Source organism: Octopus sinensis, linkage group LG25 (genome assembly GCF_006345805.1).
Source record: "Octopus sinensis linkage group LG25, ASM634580v1, whole genome shotgun sequence".
In the NCBI taxonomy this organism is placed as follows: Eukaryota; Metazoa; Mollusca; class Cephalopoda; order Octopoda; family Octopodidae; genus Octopus; species Octopus sinensis.
In genome coordinates, this window is record NC_043021.1 from 10,669,474 (window position 1) to 10,689,713 (window position 20,240).

The 20,240-nt window shown below is 38.4% G+C and overlaps 1 protein-coding gene across 5 annotated transcripts in view; it reads left to right on the forward strand.

Moving 5' to 3' along the window:
• LOC115224576 (arf-GAP with coiled-coil, ANK repeat and PH domain-containing protein 2-like) overlaps positions 1-20,240 on the forward strand; it is a 310,532-nt gene that overhangs the window by 242,405 nt on the left and 47,887 nt on the right. For all 5 annotated transcript variants that reach the window (XM_036513288.1, XM_036513289.1, XM_036513290.1 and 2 more), the window contains one exon: positions 4,727-4,827. In XM_036513288.1, coding sequence (XP_036369181.1) covers positions 4,727-4,827 — 101 coding nt within the window. The remainder of the gene's footprint in view (positions 1-4,726; positions 4,828-20,240) is intronic.

Below are 20,240 nucleotides of genomic sequence, written 5' to 3' on the forward strand. Positions count from 1 at the left end.
ATATGTGCGCGACATGGTGATCTCATATCAAGATAAACAGCGCATGACCTTGCAGGTGGGGGCCCAGTTAGAATTTTCTTCTGGTTGAGTAGCCCATTCTCCTCAAAAGGTCCCTGAATAAGGATTGTTTAAGGATGTTGAATGAAACACCCATGTTTCCAAAGGTGAATTATTCAAACCCCAAAGAATCCCTCTATGCTCTCCCACTACTTCTGCTCATGGTCAGAGATGCACATATCGTCAGTCACTAAGGGACATGCTCAACTGGTTAAGGTCAAACAACTGACAAGCAAATCTGTGGTATTGAGCAGAATATTTACTTAGCCCATCTTTTATACCAAGACAAAACAATGTACATGATAACACTTCCAATCAGTTAAGATCAGAAGCCACGAGAGCCTCTGCCTGGTACTGTATCGGGGCATTATTATTATTATTATTATTATTATTATTATTATAAACCATTAAGTTTTTAAAATCGTTTCTGTAAATATCTTTTTTTGCGGATAAAGGTAAAACCTTCCGGTCTGTTGTGTTTTCTCATTTAATACAAATTTCCTTCATATAATGTGATGTGTAACAAAACTGACAAGAAACGACTCTGTCACTATTTGCAGACATGCAGCAAATTTCACTTTATGTGACTCAATTAAAACAAATTACTTAAATGATATGGAACCTTCTGTGACTTTCAAAATGTCATTAGAGTTCCATCTTAAAATGTTAGTATTCTCAGTACTTTTTGCTTGGTGTTTGGTGTTTGCAGTGGTCATTCCTTAACTTTTGATGTTTGCAGTGATCACTTTTTAGATTTTGGCATTTGCAGTGGTCTTTCTTTAATTTTTGCTGTTTGCAGTGTTCGCTCTGTAACTTTTGATGTTTGTTGTGGTCATTTAACTTTTTATGTTTGCAGTGATCATTCCTTAATGTTTGTTTGCAGTGGTCATTCCTTAATTTTTGTTGTTTTCAGTGATGATTCTTTAATTTTTGATGTTTGCAGTGGTCATTCCTTAGTTTTTGCTATTTGCAGTGGTCATTACTTAATTTTTGTTGTTTGCAGTGGTCACCCCATAACTTTTGCTGTATGTAGTGGTCACTCCATAAGTTTTACTGTATGCAGTGGTCACTCCGTAACTTTTGATGTTTGCAGTGATCACTCCATGACTTTTTTTCTATGCAGTGGTCACTCCATAACTTTTGCTGTATGCTGTGGCCACTCCTTAACTTTTGAGATTTTCAGGGGCCACTCTTTAATTTTTGGTGTTTGCAGTGGCCACTCTGTAACTTTTGATGTTTGTAGTGGTCACTCTTTAACCTTTGATGTTTGCAGTGTTATATTCCTGGTCTGTATTACTAACAATATCGCTTTCATATGAATATCCATATATTTCAAGTCAATAAGGGAGCATTCACATAGTTGCTCAACCTGCTAGATATAGCAGTCAAATCTTTCTCAAATCACAGAAGGGACATGTTAGTTGACGTTCTCCTTGATACAATAAAGAAAAAAAAGAAAAGGAAACTGGTTAGTCAGTGTTTGAAATCCTTTGACTGTAAATCTTCCAGGCAAGGTCTGATCAAGGCCTAACTAGCAATATTATTTAATATGTATACATGAAAAAAATTTCAACTTGTGGGCGATATAACTGCAAAAAAAATCTAAAAATCTTTTCTGCTTAAATGTATAAAATCTTGAATAATCACGAGTTAAGGTAGGACAGTGGATGGTGATAATGGTTGCTTGTGTGTTGAACAGAAGGTGTGTAGTATTCGTTGAAGGACAGTAGATGTCCATGGTAGAGCATCAGATGGTGGAAGGGAAGATTGGTAGAAGGCGGCAAGCTGGCAGAATCGTTAGCACGCCGGGCAAAATGCTTAGTGGTATTTCGTCTGCCGTTATGTTCTGAGTTCAAATTCTGCCGAGGTTGACTTTGCCTTTCATCCTTTCAGGGGTCAATAAATTAAGTACCAGTTATGCACTGCGGTCGATGTATTGACTTAATCTGTTTGTCTGTCCTTCTTTGTCCTCTCTGTGTTTAGCCTCTTGTGGGTAGTAAAGAAATAGGTATTTCGTCTGCTGTTACGTTCTGAGTTCAAATTCCGTCGAGGAATTCACCTAGGAGAAGGCCTCTCCAATGCCAGAATCTACAGCTTGCTGGACACTGCAGCCATCTTAGCCTGCTGAACCACAGTGGTCAGATATCCAACTCTAAAGGGTGGGAGGGGATTACACAGACTAATTCTCGCATCAAAACTACTAATCACAGGCAGGAAGAAAAGCCTTGAAGTGTTAGGGATCAGTTTACATAACCACTTGAGGGTGTGCCACTCTTTCTCATAACCTTCAAACACAAAGAAACTACCATCATCATCACCATCATGTCCAGTGAACTTAACACTTCCTTCTTTATGTTGTATTAATAAATACATCAAGAAAGACAAAATATAACCCCAGCCATAGGCTGTCTCAGGCAAGTTGATTAAATGATTAAAAAAAAACCCCAACAAAAACATTAAAAACAAGCTATTCATTGAATCATTTTTTTTTTCAGTGTAGTTAGTTGTATTATATTCAAAATTTGGTCTTTATTTTCCTACAGATTACTAAATTCAGTACCAGTGATAGAATGAGAATAAAAAAAAAAGAATACCAGTTAGTCAACCATCTCTGTTCCTTTCCTTCTTGTCCATTGTGCTGCCCCCTATGTGTGATCTATACTCTGTAGTAGCATGCTTTCATGTTGTTTTATGATTTGTTAAGAGCATGAGAATATGAGATAGAATTATGTTCATTATTTAGAATGGACGGTTAGGCATTCTAAACCTTGTTTGTTGTTACCACAATGTCTCGGCTGAGGACACCTATCCGTCCATTGTAAATAATGTGCGTAATTCCTCATCTTAAAAATATGAAATAAAGTTCTTTTGTATTGTGTTCTTTGAGTGCTTATGTACTGTGTTTCATATTCTGAGTAGCAAGTCGACAAGGGAACTTCTATATCAGACATGGGTAATGTTTTGGGGAAGTGGGTCACTTGAGACATAGGCCATCAAGTGAGCCACATTACTCAAAAAAAAAAAAACAGAAATTCAGAGTAATTTTTCATTAGGCATGCCATTCAGAAAGTCCTACATTGTCACTCACCTTGCTAGAAGTAACAGCTAATTCTCTCTAAATCACATACTACTGTCTTAGAAATGATGGCATAATCCCCTGCTGGATTGCTTTTGATCATAAGTCTCCTCAATCAAATGTATTCCTGGACAGCAAAGAATTTGTGGCACTAGTGTAATGCTGTTAATATATTGCTCTTAAGCTCCAGGCCAAGCCAGATTAAGCTGACTTGCGGCCAATGGTATTCTAGCTTTCACTCTTACTTTTTTTTATGTAGCATAAAACACGCTGCACAATGTGTTCTTTCTGCATTTTTTTTTTGGAGGATACAGTGTGATTTCAGAGGAAGTTAGCTGTTATTTCTGAAAAGTCAATTGATTGCATGAAAGCTCCCTTGCTGGCAAGCTTATGATGTGGGTTGAGCCTATAAGTAGATAACTTTTGACATGAGATTTTCAAGCAGGCACACAGACACAGTTGGATCCTCCCCAGGAGTGAGTATATAGTTTCATCGTGATGGTTAGAATACCATCAGGTCCAGTCACCCTGGAGGTTTTTAGTGGCCTAAAATGGCAGAAGCTGGTAACTGTTCATATATGCAATGGGGAAGAAGCAGTGTTACATTACATTGTGTGTGTGTGTGTGTAAACAAGATTACATGTAAACAGAATTACATGTCTTAACCAAGGTTTCAGTCATTCACTTTTGATTGATTGAGCAGATCAATTGCTGAACAGTTAAGCAAAAAGCCAATTGACCGAAAGCTTGATCAAGAAACATAACTCTATTTACCTTGCATATTAACAAACACGTCTTGATTTCTAAATACTTTGTAACATGGTCTTTTGGACACGTTATGGTATTGTAACATAAAAATCAAATAAAAATAACATACACATGTATGTATATACGTGCGTGTATGTGTTTATAGATCTGTATTTGTCTGTTAGAACAATGCGGACAATCTGATCATTGTGAGGGAAGGATGGCGGATGACTTTCGCAGTGACCTTGTTTAAACTGATGAGTTGAGTTGTGTCATTTTCCTCATCTGTGACCATCTTCAATCCGGTGGCAAGACCAGGTCAGGACAACTGGGGATGGATGGATGGAGACAGATGCAGTGGATGACCGAGATGTCTTGCTTGCTTCATCTTGCTTTCTGCACTCCACAGTGCGTTGCTGCAGCTGCCTTCTTGCCCATTGATCCATGGAGGTTTCTTCTGTAGAGTACACTGGATCCATTCCTTACATACATATGGCAGCAAGCCCTAACTTAAACCTAACTACTGATATACGTATGCATACATTTTTTTCATTTTTTGTATTACAAAACACAGGTATGTATATATATATTTATGAAAGTTTATGTGTGTGTGTATGTATATATATATATATATATATATATATATATATATAAATATGTACACACACATACACAGACACATGCACACATATGTATGCATTTATGAAAAAGTGAGTGTGCACACACACACTCCTCTTCAAAGCAGTTATTATGTTGTTATTCTGCATATCTTTGCCTAATTTTACCATTCCATGCCACCTTCACTCATGTTCCGTTTCTTTGTTCTCTCTAACCCCTTTCCTACAGGAGTTGGCATCGAGTGCGCCTTTCCAACCTGAGGACAGTGATAAGAAAATGGAAGGTTATCTCTTCAAACGCACGACCAATGCATTCAAGTCATGGGTTAGGTAAGTTGTTGTTGTTATACCCTATTCATTCTCTGTACTTCAGGTATCTCCTCCTCCTCACTCTGTTGTTGTTATATTGTCATTATATTTTGCCAACTCTATTTCTTGTTTATCTCCACTTAAACATATATGTTCTGTTAGAACAAACTGTACTGTGATAGGTACCACGAGAGAAACTCCCACATTGGCATTTTAGTATAAAATGCTTTCTAGTTTATATTGCTAGTAAAATGCTCTCGTTTATATTGCTAGTGCCTAGACCACCAGATCCTGTGATTTCAACCTTCCTTGGTCTTATCAGTGATGGACACTTAACTGCTAGAGATGGCAGTGATTCATCTTCCTGCCAGCAATATATAGAATAACTGTGCTAGAACAGGCGCTGGTGTTGCAATTAGCCAGTGAGCCTGTTCAAAGATATTTGTGAGCAACAGAGGCAGTTTAATACTGAGAGGTAATATTCATTCCCACTTGAAAGTGGATGTACTGTTAGGACAAACTATACTGCAGTAGTTACCACGAGAGAAACTTTTATATCAGCATTTGGTACAAAATGCACTCTTGATTATATTGCTAGTGGGGAGATAAATCCCTGCCAGCTCCAGAGTCAAGACCACCTGGTCACATGATTTTGACCTTCCTTGGCCTTGTCAATGATGGACTCTTCACTGCTAGGAGTAGCAGTGATTCATCTTCTCCACATGAGACGAAACCCCCTTCAGTCACAACACTGACGATGGGATTGCACCTAGAAAGTTACCCTCCAGGACACAAGTCCGGGCAAGGTTGTTTGTGGAAGACCAGCAGTCGCCCATGCATACCGGCCTCCCCTCTCCGCACCACCAGTGTTATCCAAGGGAAAGGCAAAGGGGCCGATACAGCTTGGCACCTGTGACATTGCAACTCATTTCTACAGCTGAGTTAACTGGAGCAACATGAAATAAAGTGTCTTGCTCAAGAACACAACATGCAGCCCAGTCCAGGATTCAAGCTCACAACCTCACGATTGTAAGCTCGATGCTCTAACCACTGAGCCATGCGCCTTCACCTTCTCCACCAGTGATATATAAAATTACAGTGCCAGAACAGGTGCTGGTGTCATGGTTAGCCAGTAAGCTTGTAAAAAAATATATATTAGCGACAGAGGCAGTATTATATCACATTTATTCCTTTCATGTACTGTATTTTATCTTTTAGAAGGTATAGTGCCCAAGGTCCTTTACAAATCCTCTGAGGTTGGTGGGACATTACATTTCTGCCAATTCTCCACCCTGGGGGTCAGTACTTCACTTCAAAAGCATCAGGCTATAAGAAATCTGCCTCAACAAATTCTTTCTGACCAATGCAAGCATGGGAATGTGGACATTAAATGATGGTGATGGGGATTCCTGAAAGAATGGAAAGCAAAGTTGATCTTAGTAAGATTTGAACTCAGAGCACAGTCAGAACAAAATCGGTTTAAAATTTTGGCACAAGGCCAGCAATTTAGGAGGAGGGGCTAAAGTTGATTACATTGTCCTCAGTGTTCAACTGGTATTTATTTCATTGACCCTGAAAGGGTGAAAGGCAAAGTCAACCTTGGTGGAATTTGAACTCAGCTTGTAAAGACAGATGAATGCCGCTAAGCATTTTGCCTGGCAGAATCATTAGTATTCCAGCTTGCCACCTTAATGTCAGAACAAATATTGCCGTCTCTTGTTGACTATGTTGTTGCTTAGTCTCGGTTCGGTTTTTGATTAATCAGACCTTTGGCCAAATGGGTTCCAGCCATTGGCATCCTTTCTGTTCTTTTCCAGACTTGTCTTGCTCTCTCTTTCTTTCTCTCTCTCTGTACTTTACAGACAAGATATGATTCGAAAGAGATTTTCACTATTGGTTCTACCAGGTCAACAAATTAAGTAGCAGCTCTCTTGTTGACCAATAGTGAACCAAATTGTTGTAGGTAGTGTTGTACTTTAACTACCCTTTCTTCCTACCATCCTCATACTTCTTTCCTATCTCAAAATCATGTATAAATCATCCTGAGTTCTGCTCTCTGCAGTGTTTACTTAGTAAGAGGATGAGGCTAAGGGAGTCCATATTTTTCTCTTCAACATTCACCCTCCTTTATTCAAAGGCTTCATTTATCCAAATTCCAAATGTAGGTCGAGGTCAGTTGTGTTGACAGGAACCACATTACACCTTCTGACTTTCTTGTCTACCCTTGAAACCAGATTTTCAAAAAGGCCTATCAGAACCGGAATTCATTTGAAATATTTGTTGCTAAAACAAACATAGTCTGACTTTGCATTTTATCAGTAGGGCGGAGTTGAATGAGCAATTGTAAAGCTTATATAATTGTGTCTGTTGACTTAATTATTTACAATTATATACAAATGTCAGGTGAGTTTATCAAATGTCATTTTGGTATACTTGGATGTCTGCAATTCCTGTGCCATTTCATTTGGGTTTGCCAATGATTCACAGATTTTTTTTCTATCAATTTTCTTGCTCTATGCTTATCACAGGTACCCATGACAACTGACTCAGTAATCATCTCTCAATACATTATCCAAATCATTGTGTGTACATATGTATTTGTGTGTGTTTGTATTGAAGTTAATTTGCCATGAGTTAAAACCCAAATTTGTTGAAGGAGAATGTCTGGTGACATCATCAGTTTCACTACAGCTAAAGGAAATCTTATGTATCACGTAGCTATGACATCATAGCCTTTATACTTTGTCAAAGCTTTGACCCTCTTGAAGTTTATTTTTCCACACTTAAATCCTTTTTTGATGTGAATTGTCTGAGTTGTATGTGTATGGCATATACTGGATGTATATCATCATCATCATCATCGTTTAACATCCATTTTCCATGCTACTATGGGCTGGACAGTTCGACTGGGGTCTGGGAAGCCAGGAGGCTGCACCAGGCTCCAGTCTGATCTGGCAATGTTTCTACAGCTGGATGCCCTTCCTAACGCTAACCACTTCATGAGTGTAGTGGGTGCCTTTTACGTGCCAGGGGACGCTGGCAACGGCCATGATCAGTTGGTGCTTTTTACGTACCACTGACACGGAAGCCAGTCAAGGCAGCACTGGCATCGACTGGCTTCTGTGTCGGTGGCATGTATATGTATGTGTTAATGTTTTTGTGTGGTTTTGGAGTTGCACTCGTAATCTAACAATAGTGATTTCAATCCCTGAACTAGGTGGTGTGTTGTGTTCTTGAACAAAGCACTTCATCTCACATTGCTTTCTAATCACTTTGCCACCTGACATGTGGTACACTGTGCACCTGTTCAGAAAATGTCAATTTTGATGAAGTGAGGGAGCTAATGTGTGGCACAAACAATTGATCACTAAAAACAAATCATTCGAGCAAGTTGTTTGACAAAAGCTGAACACTCTTACCTCGTCTTCGCTGGAAGAACCCATCATATATATATATATATATATGTGTGTGTGTGTGTGTGTGTGTGTGTATATATATATATATATATATATATGTTCTTTTACTTGTTTCAGTCATTTGACTGTGGCCATGCTGGAGCACTGCCTTTAGTCGAGCAAATCGACCCCAGGACTTATTCTTTGTAAGCCTAGTACTTATTCTATCGGTCGCTTTTGCTGAACTGCTAGGTTATAGGGATACAAACATACCAGCATCAGTTGTCGACCGATGTTGGGGAGACAAACACAGACACACACACACACACACACACATATATATATAAATATAATGGGCTTCTTTCAGTTTCCGTCAACCAAATCCACTCACAAGGCTTTGGTCAGCCCGAGGCTATAGTAGAAGACACTTTCCCAAGGTGCCACACAGTGGGACTGAACCCAGAACCATGTAGTTCATAAGCAAACAACTTACCACACAGCCACTCCTACGTAATAGTGCATCAATAGTGCATCACTTCGTGATATCCTGTTGCTTATTTTGATTTTATTCACCTTACTTCAAGCTGTGCGGATAATACTGAACTGACTTGGTGCTTCAACTTAAGTAACTAATTCAGCTGAATCTCATTTATTTCTTATATATACACACGCATATATATCGTTGTATGAAGGGCTTCACAGTGAAATATAGGAGGATGAAATTACACAGATCAAAGCAAATCAACAGTGAGGTATACTGCTTGTTATATCCTAAAATGTAACCATTGGATTTTTATAACAGAAATGATAAGTTTTAATACCAAAATAGCAAAATTACTGAATGATTTAAAAATATAGAACACTTCACGAATTTGTGTGAAGGTGCATAGCTCAGTGGTTAGAGCTTCAGGCTCACAATCATGAGGTAGTGAGTTCGATTTCCGGACTGAGTTGTGTGTTGTTTTCTTGAGCAAGACACTATTTCATGTTACTCCAGTTCACTCAGCCGTAGAAATGAGTTGCGACGTCACTTGTGCCAAGCAGTATCGGCCTTTTCCTTTTCTTTGGGTAATGTCAATGGTGAGGAGAAGGGTAGCTGCTGTTCTTCCAGAAACAACCTTGCTTGGACTAGTACCCTGAAGGGGAACTTTTGAGGTGCAATCCCATGGGCGTTCATGGCCAAAAGGGGTCTCCTTGAAATAGTCCCTTTGAAATATTTATTGCATCGGAAACAATCCTTCCACTCTCAGTTGTGTGAGGATTGTTGCTCAGATCTTTGTGAGCCCCACAATGGCAGCGGGTACTTTTATCAAGGGCAAAGACCTCAAAAGCCATGAGTGGTGAATAGTTGAATGTTTTATGATAAGTGAGCCCTAGTGTCTGAAAGTGTCTGTGACATTTTCTTACTGTGGATAACAGAGCTTTGATTATCAAAAATTGTTCAATTTCTTCCATCCGCCTGCTCATCAGTAACAAGATGGCTGGAATCCAAATAATCTTGGAGGAATTGATTGAGAGAGATTGTATAAAGCAAAGGTTCTCAACTGGAGTCCAAATGGTCCCTGAGGGTCCATATAAGATTTTTGGGGGTCCATGGAACAAAATGGAAAATCGAGGATCCACAGTAGTATTTTATGTGTCCCTGAAAATATTTTGCGTTTGATGCATATATTGGTATGTATTACGCAAAGCAACTGGGTTTCTTTCTCTGGTATCTTACATACCGTAAATCCTCGAGTATAATCCGCCCCCCACCCAAATTTAACGGTCAAAATCCCTAGTGCGTACTATATACGAGGTTAAAAATGAAAATTATTTTCTAAGCAATGTCCGAGTCGCTATTTGCTGTCCGGCAATGTTTATTCAGACGCATTTTGTGATGTCGGCACGAAAATACCTTAAGCTAAGCCTGAAAGCAATGAAGTCATAAAAGAATCATCCATAACTTGCATTAAGCAACATTTATTAAATGTTATTACTGTTATTTCTTTATTTTCTGCAAACAAAATGCACAAAAAAGCTACGTTTGCATTATGTTATATATACAATAAAGGACGTTACTGTATACAGTTTTACAAACCAAGGACGTTATATAGACCTCCTTGACTCAAGTTAGAGAAGAGGTGTGTATTATACACAAGGTTTTTCAGAGGTACAGCCCCATAAAAATCCCCTGCGTATTATACTCAAGGGTGGACTATACTTGAGGATTTGCGGCAGTTCAATCTACACAGGTTAATGTGTGAGAAACGAAACAGGAATTTTGAAAGAAGTTCCTATAAAACTAGTTTTTAAACATTGAAAGACTATGGGGTCCACCTGAATAAATTAGTAATCAAAGGGGTCCATAGATAAAAAATGGTTGAAAAACCCTGGTGTAAAGCTTGGTCGTAATATGTAGGCAAGCAATGGGCCTATAGTTTTCTACTAACTCACTGGTTTTCATTTTTGCTTATAAGATTCGTCCATGACATAGCAAACCCATTTGTCGTGTGTGTGTGTGTGTGTGTGTGTTCTATATGCATGCATACTTGTCTGAATATATAAATATACATGTCTGTGTATGTATAGATATGTACGTTTATGTATGTATGAATATATATATACACACACACACACACATACACACACAGTAGTACCTCGGTTTACACATGCCTCTGATCATAAATAAATCGTGCTTTATTTATATATATACACACACACACACACACATATCTGCATATAGGTAGTAATATATATGTGTATTTGTATATAATATTTCTATATACATACATACATATATATGTATGTGTGTGTATATATATATGTATGTGTGTGTGTGTGTATATATATATATGTGTGTGTGTGTATGTGTATATATATATATATTTATGTTTGTACATAGATATTTATGTATGTGTGTGTGTATGTATGCATATATATATATATATGTGTGTGTGTTTGTCTGTGTATCTGTTTACGTGTAACCATCTGTAGTGTTTTATGTGCATGTGCCTGCACCTGCATCTACGCACGTGCACACACACACACACAAAAAATGTTGTGTGCGTTACTATGTCGTGTTCAGTATTTATTTTTATACGATGTGTGTGCTTCAACTACACAAATACATACACATACATAAATACACATACAAATACATAAATACATACACATACCCATATTCCTTGAAACTGCTTATGTTTTGAATTTCACTTCCTAGAACTTTGGTTGGCGCCAACTTGAATCCCACTCACTCACCCACCTACATACACTAGACTCTCAAAGATTTTTGAAAGCTCTCTTAAAAATCTCTCCTACTGACATACTTCTCCATTGCCCCAGGGTGGTACATTGTGATTCTGTAAACAATGTTCTCTATTACACGTCTTGTCTTCCTCCTACTTTTTCTCATCTTGTTGTCCTTGAAGTAAAACTTATTTTATTAGCAATGATGCTACCGTTTTGTATCTGTGTGTGTGTGTGTACGCACACACCAGTTTACTCAGACACCTCTTCTTGCATATATATATATATATATATATATATATATATGATGACACATATGCATGTTTGTATATACATACAATTATGCATATATACACATATGTACTTTTATATATATATATATCATCATTTAGTGTCCGCTTTCCATGCTAGCATGGGTTGGACGGTTCAACTGGGGTCTGGGAAGCCAGAAGGCTGCACCAGGCCCAGTCTGATCTGGCAATGTTTCTACGGTTGGATGCCCTTTCTAATGCCAACCACTCCATGAGTGTAGTGGGTGCTTTTTATGTGCCACCAGCACAGGTGCCTGTAGGGAATATAATTCCAAAACTTACAGGTGAAAATTAAATTTAACAATTGTAAATCAAATTTCACAATATATAATATATGTATATAATTAAGAGAAAAACCTCTATTAAAAAATTCAGTAATGAAAGATGTTATTCACACCATATAGAAAACATATACTATAAAAAAAACTTATTCTAAAAATCAATAAAGTACAATAAATAGTAAATAGTAGTTGTAAAAATGTGTGTAAATATATATATATATATATATATATATATATATATAATTTTTGTTTCAGTCATTTGACTGTGGCCATGCTGGAGCATTGCCTTTAGTCAGAACTTATTCTTTCTAAGCCTAGCACTTATTGTATCGGTTTCTTTTGCCGAACCGCTAAGTTTCAGGATTGTAAACACACCAACATCGGTTGTCATGCGATGGTGGTGGTAGTGGTGCAAACACACACACAAATACATACATATATAATATATATAAAAATACACACACACACGCGTGTGATTGGCTTCTTTCAGTTTCCGTCTACCAAATCCACTCACAAGGCTTTGGTTGGCCCAAGGCTATAGTGGAAGACACTTGCCCAAGGTGTCATGCAGTGGGACTGAACCTGGAACCATGTGGTTTGTAAGCAGGCTACTTACCACACAGCCACTCCTGCATGTATATAGTATTTAGAAGATTGTTTGTCATAACCTGTAAAATACTGAGCTGTATAGGCGACTCGTGAGACTCAAATCGCCGGAGGTTCAGTCCCACTGCGTGGCACTTTGGGCAAGTGTCTTCTACTATAGCTTCGGGCCGACCAAAGCCTTGTGAGTGGATTTGGTAGACGGAAACTGAAGGAAGCCTGTCGTATATATGTATATATATATATATATATATATATATACACACGTGTGTGTGTGTGTGTATGTGTGTCGGTGTTTGTGTGTCTGTGTTTGTCCTCCCAAAATCGCTTGACAACCGATGCTGGTGTGCTTACGTCCCTGTAACTTAGTGGTTCAGCAAAAGAGATCCGATGGAATAAGTACTAGGCTTACAAAGAATAAGTCCTGGGGTCGATTTGCTTGACTAAAGGCGGTGCTCCAGCATGCATGTCTGCAGTCAAATGACTGAAAGAAGTAAAAGAAAGAATGGTTGTAAAGTATTTTGTATTTTGAAATGAAGAGAATTGAGCACTCCATCCTGAAATGAGCATTTTGTAAATAGGACTTGACTTCAGTTTCAGGCACTTTGCATCTGAAGATATTTGTAACATCTGCAGCAGAATCTGTTTGTCCAAAGCTAGATGTGTTTGTTAGTCATATGAGATTTCATGACAGCATTTACTAATTGCAGAGATGACCTTCTTCTGTAAAGAACTGGCAATCACCATATGTAAACGTATATATATATGTATATATATATATATATATATATATATATATATATTTATATACATATACACACACATACATGAATGTGTATATATATGTGTGTATGTATGTATTATACATATATGTGTGTGTCTATTTTCTCTCCTTGTTTCTTTCTGTGTTCCTTTCTGTGGAAGAGCGTAGGCTTGAAACATTAAAGACTTTTTCACTTCCCGAGTGTTAAACTAATACATCTGTTTGTTGTCTACATCATCTGTCTTCGTATTTTGTTTTTTTGTGAATTCTCCCTATATATATATATATATATACATGAATGTGTATATATATGTGTGTATAAGTATGTATGTGTGTACATATGTGCACACACATGCATATATACATATAATTTTTCCCATGTTGTTTATAAGTTTTGACCATTTTTTAAAAGATGGAAAGGAAAGCAGTGGACAATGTGATCCTATTTACATGGAAAAAAAACAAAACAAGGATTTATGCACACACAAATTTCATAGCTAAGAAGCATAGAAACAAAACCAGTACATGAAGTATGTGTCATCAGTAATGTTTATATTATTGTTCTATTTGTGTGGCTTTATAATAATAATAATAATAATAATTGTGTACAGTGCTCAGGTGCACTACAACTCATCTAAAGTGCATATATAATCAGGTGTAGTTTCGACGGATTTCGGGAAGCATGAGGGCCTTAAAGGATGCAGTGTCATGGCAGTCAACAACTGACGCAGGCAGTTTATTCCATGCTTCAGCAACTCTGAGCGTGAAAAAATGTTTCCGAAAGTCATGGGAGCTGTATTGTTTTCTGACTTTGTAGGCATGTCCACGTGTGTTAGACACATGGAGATCAAAAAGGTGTTCAGTGTTGTTGTTGGTGAGGTGGTTGATAACCTTGTGGGTGTTGCACATCAGCAGATAAATCTTATATGGTTTGCTTATATACCTCAGACGAACAGTTATGGTTGAGGGCAGCTGAAACTCTTGGTCGTAAGCACCTGACTTGACCAAAATGAAATACTTATCTGTATGTATGTGTGCTGGATGATCAAGGTTCAGTATATAATCAGCCTTATCTCATCCAGTCTTTAATTGAAATACATTGTATCTCTTGCTACTTCATTAAACATATCCTGCATGTTTGTTTCTTTTAAGATGGTAGGATATGATTTCAAGATTTGATTTGCATTTCCTGCTGTTAGAGCAAGTCTCTAGAGATGTCCATGTTGGTCATGTTAGCAAAATGTTTTGGGAATTTTGGAAAACTTTAGGTTTAAGATTGCTGCAATAACAAACAATTCCAGCGTCAGGTGGTCTTTCATTTCGAGTAGCAGTGTTTATATTGTGTTGGTAACATTGCTGGGTGTGGTCTGTGTTCTTTAGTAACATTGGACATCATGGCTAATGCCATACTAGAATCATTGCCTTCAACATGTGTGCAACATGTGTCGATGCAGAGTGCACTATTCTTTTGGTTTTTGTAGTTTGTGGTGGTTTTAGCCTAGATTTTGTATAGTTCATAATGGCTCTCATGTATGTGTGTGTGTGTGTAAACCTATATAGCAGATGTACAAATATGTCAAAATTTCTTATTTGACTGTAGATTGAAAAAAAAACAAAAAAAAAACTGAGGAATAACCTTAACTCTTTCGTTACTAACCCGGCTGAAAATCAACCCCAGGACTTATTCTTTGTAAGCCAAGCATTTATTCTATCAGTCTCTTTTTGCCGAACTGCTAAGTTACGGGGACCTAAACACACCAGCATAGCTTGTCAAACGATGTTGGGGGGACAAACAAAGATAAACAAACACACACACACATATATATCTATATCTATATATATATATATATATACGACAGGCTTCCTTCAGTTTCCGTCTACCAAATCCACTCACAAGGATTTGGTTGGCCCAAGGCTATAGTAGAAGACACTTGCCCAAGGTGCCACGCAGTGGGACTGAACCCGGAACCATGTGGTTGGTAAGCAAGCTACTTACCACACAGCTACCCCTCTACCTCATGTTCATAAAAATGTATTTGTATGTACATGTGTATGCATGTCATTTTGTGGGGAAAAACAAAGAGGATGAAAGAAGAACAGGACAGATAAAACCAATGGAGATTTCTATTGCTTATTCTGGTGTTGTAATAAGCTATTCTCTAAAAAAGAAAAAATCTGTGTATCTTTCTAGCTGTCTTACTGGATTTTACCATGAACTCTGATTCAATATACAAATAAACTAGACAACTCATAGTCACTGTTCTCCTCAGTTTCCTTCATTAATTCTTACTGGCACATGGAAAAACATTCGAGCAAGGTCGTTGCCAGTGCCACTGGGCTGGCTCCTGTGCAGGTGGCATGTAAAAAGACACAATTTGAGCGTGGCTGTTGCCAGTACCGCCTAACTGGCCCTAGTGCCGGTAGCACGTAAAAGCACCCACTACACTCTCGGAGTGGTTGGCATTAGGAAGGGCATCCAGCTGTAGAAACTCTGCCAGATCAGTTTGGAGCCTGGTGCAGCCATCTGGTTCGCCAGTCTTCAGTCAAATCATCCAACCCATGCCAGTATGGAAAGCAGATGTTAAACGATGATGATGATGATGATGATGATTCATTTCAGAAAAAAATTATTGGTTATTTTCTTACAGTCACTTCTATATTCCTCAACTGTCTCACAAGCTGAATTCACTCTTTAGAGACAATATGTCAAGAAGATGCTGATGTACTCTATGAAAGTAGATGATGTTAAAAACATATGTATTTTGATATATAAAATGCTTCTTTTTTTTTTTTTTTCTTTTCCAGTATTGAAATAAAAAATATTTTCAACTTACAAATACCACACAACATACATATATTACACATATCCGTTCATGTCCGTTGCCAGCCTCGCCTGGCCCCGTGCCGGTGACACGTAAAAGCATCATCCGTTCGTGGCTGTTTGCCAGCTCTGTCTGGCACCTGTGCGGGTGGCACGTAAAAAGCACCCACTACACTCACGGAGTGGTTGGCGTTGGGAAGGGCATCCAGCCGTAGAAACACTGCCAGATCTGACTGGGCCTGATGAAGCCTTCCAGCTTCACAGACCCCAGTTGAACTGTCCAACCCATGCTAGCATGGAGAACGGACGTTAATGATGATGATGATGACACTTATACTTAAAAGTACATATTTTCATTTACATATATAGACAACTACAATATCTGACTACAAACTTAAAATTTAACCAAGCACACACACACACACAAATGACATTTACCCACACATGCTTTTACACTGCATGCATACGCATACATACATTCGTGCACACATGAACACAGGCAACTACACAGATGTCTGAATATATACTGATTAGTTTTTATAATGGTTTTAATTTGGGATAAATTAACTAAGAACAACCTACATGACATGACGCAACAGGAACAGCAGGGGAAAAACGAAACGGGAAATTGCATTGAATTAATTACACCATATCAGTGCCGTCGATATTAATTAATTAATTATAGCACTGCCGTCTGTTTTAATAAATGTATTATACCGTATCATTAGTGTTAGATATCAGATTGATAGAATATTCAGAGCACTGGACAGAAAACAAAAAAGAAATGCCTTGTGGTGTTTCTTCTAGCATTTTCACTTTCTTTGTTGGGGATCAACTTTTCCATTCATTCTTTAACCTGCTTTATGTTGAAACTGGCCACATCTGGCCTCTTAAACCTACCCTACAATGTCATACTCTCTTTTACTCTTTTACTTGTTTCAGTCATTTGACTGCAGCCATGCTGGAGCACCGCCTTTAGTCGAGCAAATCGACCCCGGGACTTATTCTTTGTAAGCCTAGTACTTATTCTATCGGTCTCTTTTACCGAACTGCTAAGTTATGGGGACATAAACACACCAGCATCGGTTGTCATGCAATGTTATGGAGACAAACACACACAAACATATACACACACACACACATACATATACATATATACATAGGCATATACGACAGGCTTCTTTCAGTTTCCGTCTACCAAATCCACTCACAAGGCTTTGGTCGGTCCGAGGCTATAGTAAAAGACACTTACCCAAGGTGCCACGCAGTGGGACTGAACCCGGAACCATGTGGTTTGTAAGCAAGCCACTTACCACACAGCCACTCCTATGCCTAAACATTCTAACAATAAACAAACATCTCTCTCTATATAAACGGCAGTTTGTCTGTGCGTGTTTCTGTGTGTCTGTTTGCTTGTACCCTACCCTGACCACGGCTTTCAACCGATTCTGATGAAACTTGACACACACATAGCCCAATGTCATAATTCAAAACTAACGCAGCGAAAATTTTGAAAAGTTCCCCCAGTTCTGAAAAAATTCGATAAATTCGACATGGGGTCGAGAATCAGAAACACAAACCGCAAACTGTCTAGAGGACGCAACTCCACCTTTTTTTACTCTCAAAAAAAATTTACCATCATTTTTTTCCATTTTTTTGCTATTTTTTGGCTATAACTCTCTAAAAATGCTTTATAGTTATTTCCCTTACAAACCTGAGCAACGCCGGGCGATACTGCTAGTCATCATTAAAATCTTAGAGCTGCAAGATAATTTGTGATTAATTCAAAATAATCTGGATAAATAAGCATCAAATATAACAGAAAGGATAATCTGAATACTAAAAGTTTAAAGAAAATAAAACAGTGAGATGTAATTTGGCTACCATTTCTAACAGGCTGAGCCACCACATAGAGGTTTCCTTGTTGGCTCAACTATCTACATGTGATCTAAAAGTTTGGTTAGTGTTTGTGTATGTGTGAGATTGTGTGTGTATGTGACTGGAATGCCTCTTTCTCATCATCATCGTCATTTTAACGACTATTTGCCATGCTGGCTTGGGTTGGACTGTTGGCATGTACCATTCGATACTTTGGTGTACTTCATTGCAACCGGGTCCCAGGTCTGAGGATAAATTTCTCTCTTTCAGTCTTGGAGGCACTTGGAAAGTGGCAATGAGCCCTGATCATCCTTCTCTAAACAATTCATCATCATCATCATCATCATCATCATCGTTTAGCGTCCGCTTTCCATGCTGGCATGGGTTGGACGGTGCAACTGGGGTCTGTGAAGCCAGAAGGCTGCACCAGGCCCAGTCTGATCTGGCAATGTTTTTACGGCTGGATGCCCTTCCTAACGCCAACCACTCCATGAGTGTAGTGGGTGCTTTTTACGTGCCACCAGCACAGGTGCCAGACGAGGCTGGCAAACGGCCACGGTCGGATGGTGCTTTTTACGTGCCACCGGCATGGAAGCCAGTCAGGGCGGCACTGGCAACGGCTACGTTTGGATGGTTCTCTTATGTGCCACCAGCACTGGTATCACAGCTTATTTTTTTTTGAAAATTGGTGAAACTAAATATTGCAAAATCGGCGTCTGGAATGTGCTGGAATATCTGCTGTAAATGCAGACAAACATCCTAGAAAACATCTTGGCGGTGCCATTCAATTGCCTAGCAACGTTTTAGTCTCCATCTTGCTATGATCACTGGCTCAGACGAACATATATGATTTCCCGTCTTTGATTTTACTTCCGCTGCTGCTATTTCTGCTCTAGTTAGCTGAACACCAACCCAGCCCAAAACCATCTGATCATTTGCCTCCTTCTGTCACCCTAACGGGCCCCCCCCCCATTCCTTCCCTTCGTCACTGTACTGCTCAATATGCATCAATGATTTTATCGAAAGCACTCATTACAGACACACTTTAAATCGCTTAGTAATTAATCCAGCCATATCTGTCCCAAATATTCAACTTGTTTCATGTTCAAACTTGCCAGGTTCGGCCTCTTGCACCTACCCTATAATGTAATTCTAGAAATATACAAACACTTCATTGAAATCTCGAAGCTATGTGATAATGCATGATTGATTCAAAACTATATGGATAGATTGGTGCCTGTCAAGAATAAGACCATAAAAAACTGCAATATTAAAAGGGTTCAAAATGATAACCATCCTGCATCATCCATAGTTGCAGGTTAATAAGGGGTGTATTTGGATCTTAGGTAGATCTGTTTGAAAAATATATCACAGTCTCCACCCCAAGGCTGGTGTAACCAGCAATCAGCCTGCAAGCTAGTTGTGGGAGATGTAAGGTGGGAGTACAAAGGATGTGTCTCAGGACCCCAAAGTGACTCCAGGAGGGAGCAACTGTTAAAGATTGAGAAGAAAGTCTAATGAATATTGCTTCTGACTGGACCCTGTGCAAGAAGTGCCTGAGAACTCTACCCCCATACTCCTCCTCATAATAGTGGGTAGAGGAGATGGATGACTGGAATGTGAATAAATAGGAATTGCATTTTACAGAATAATTGGAATGGTGAAGGGTTTTAATTTATTCTGTTCTGTCTCAACCCATGAAAGATAACTGGTTATTGGTTATGTGTGTTCTTTGAACAATAATCATAATTTTTTCATCTTCTAAACATTGTGAATCTAAACAAGCTAATTCTGTATTTCTTGACAATCAGAAATGGTTGATGTTGCTGAAAATGTATTTATTAGGAATTAATTTCTATATTTGTCTTTAAGAAACCCTTGAAGAATAACTGCTTAAATTTGGTTTAAAAATACATTGTACTGCCAAAGTTAAAGTATTTATTTCTAAGATTTTTATCTACACACATACATCTATCTACCTACCTACCTACCCATCTATCTATCCACCTATCTATCTATCTATCTACCTACCTATCTATGTATCTATCTATCTACCTATCTATTTATCCATCCATCCACATTGAGGATATAATCATTAAAAAGATATCAGTGGCCAGCATAAAAAACACTGTATCAGTAAAATTAATATTTAAG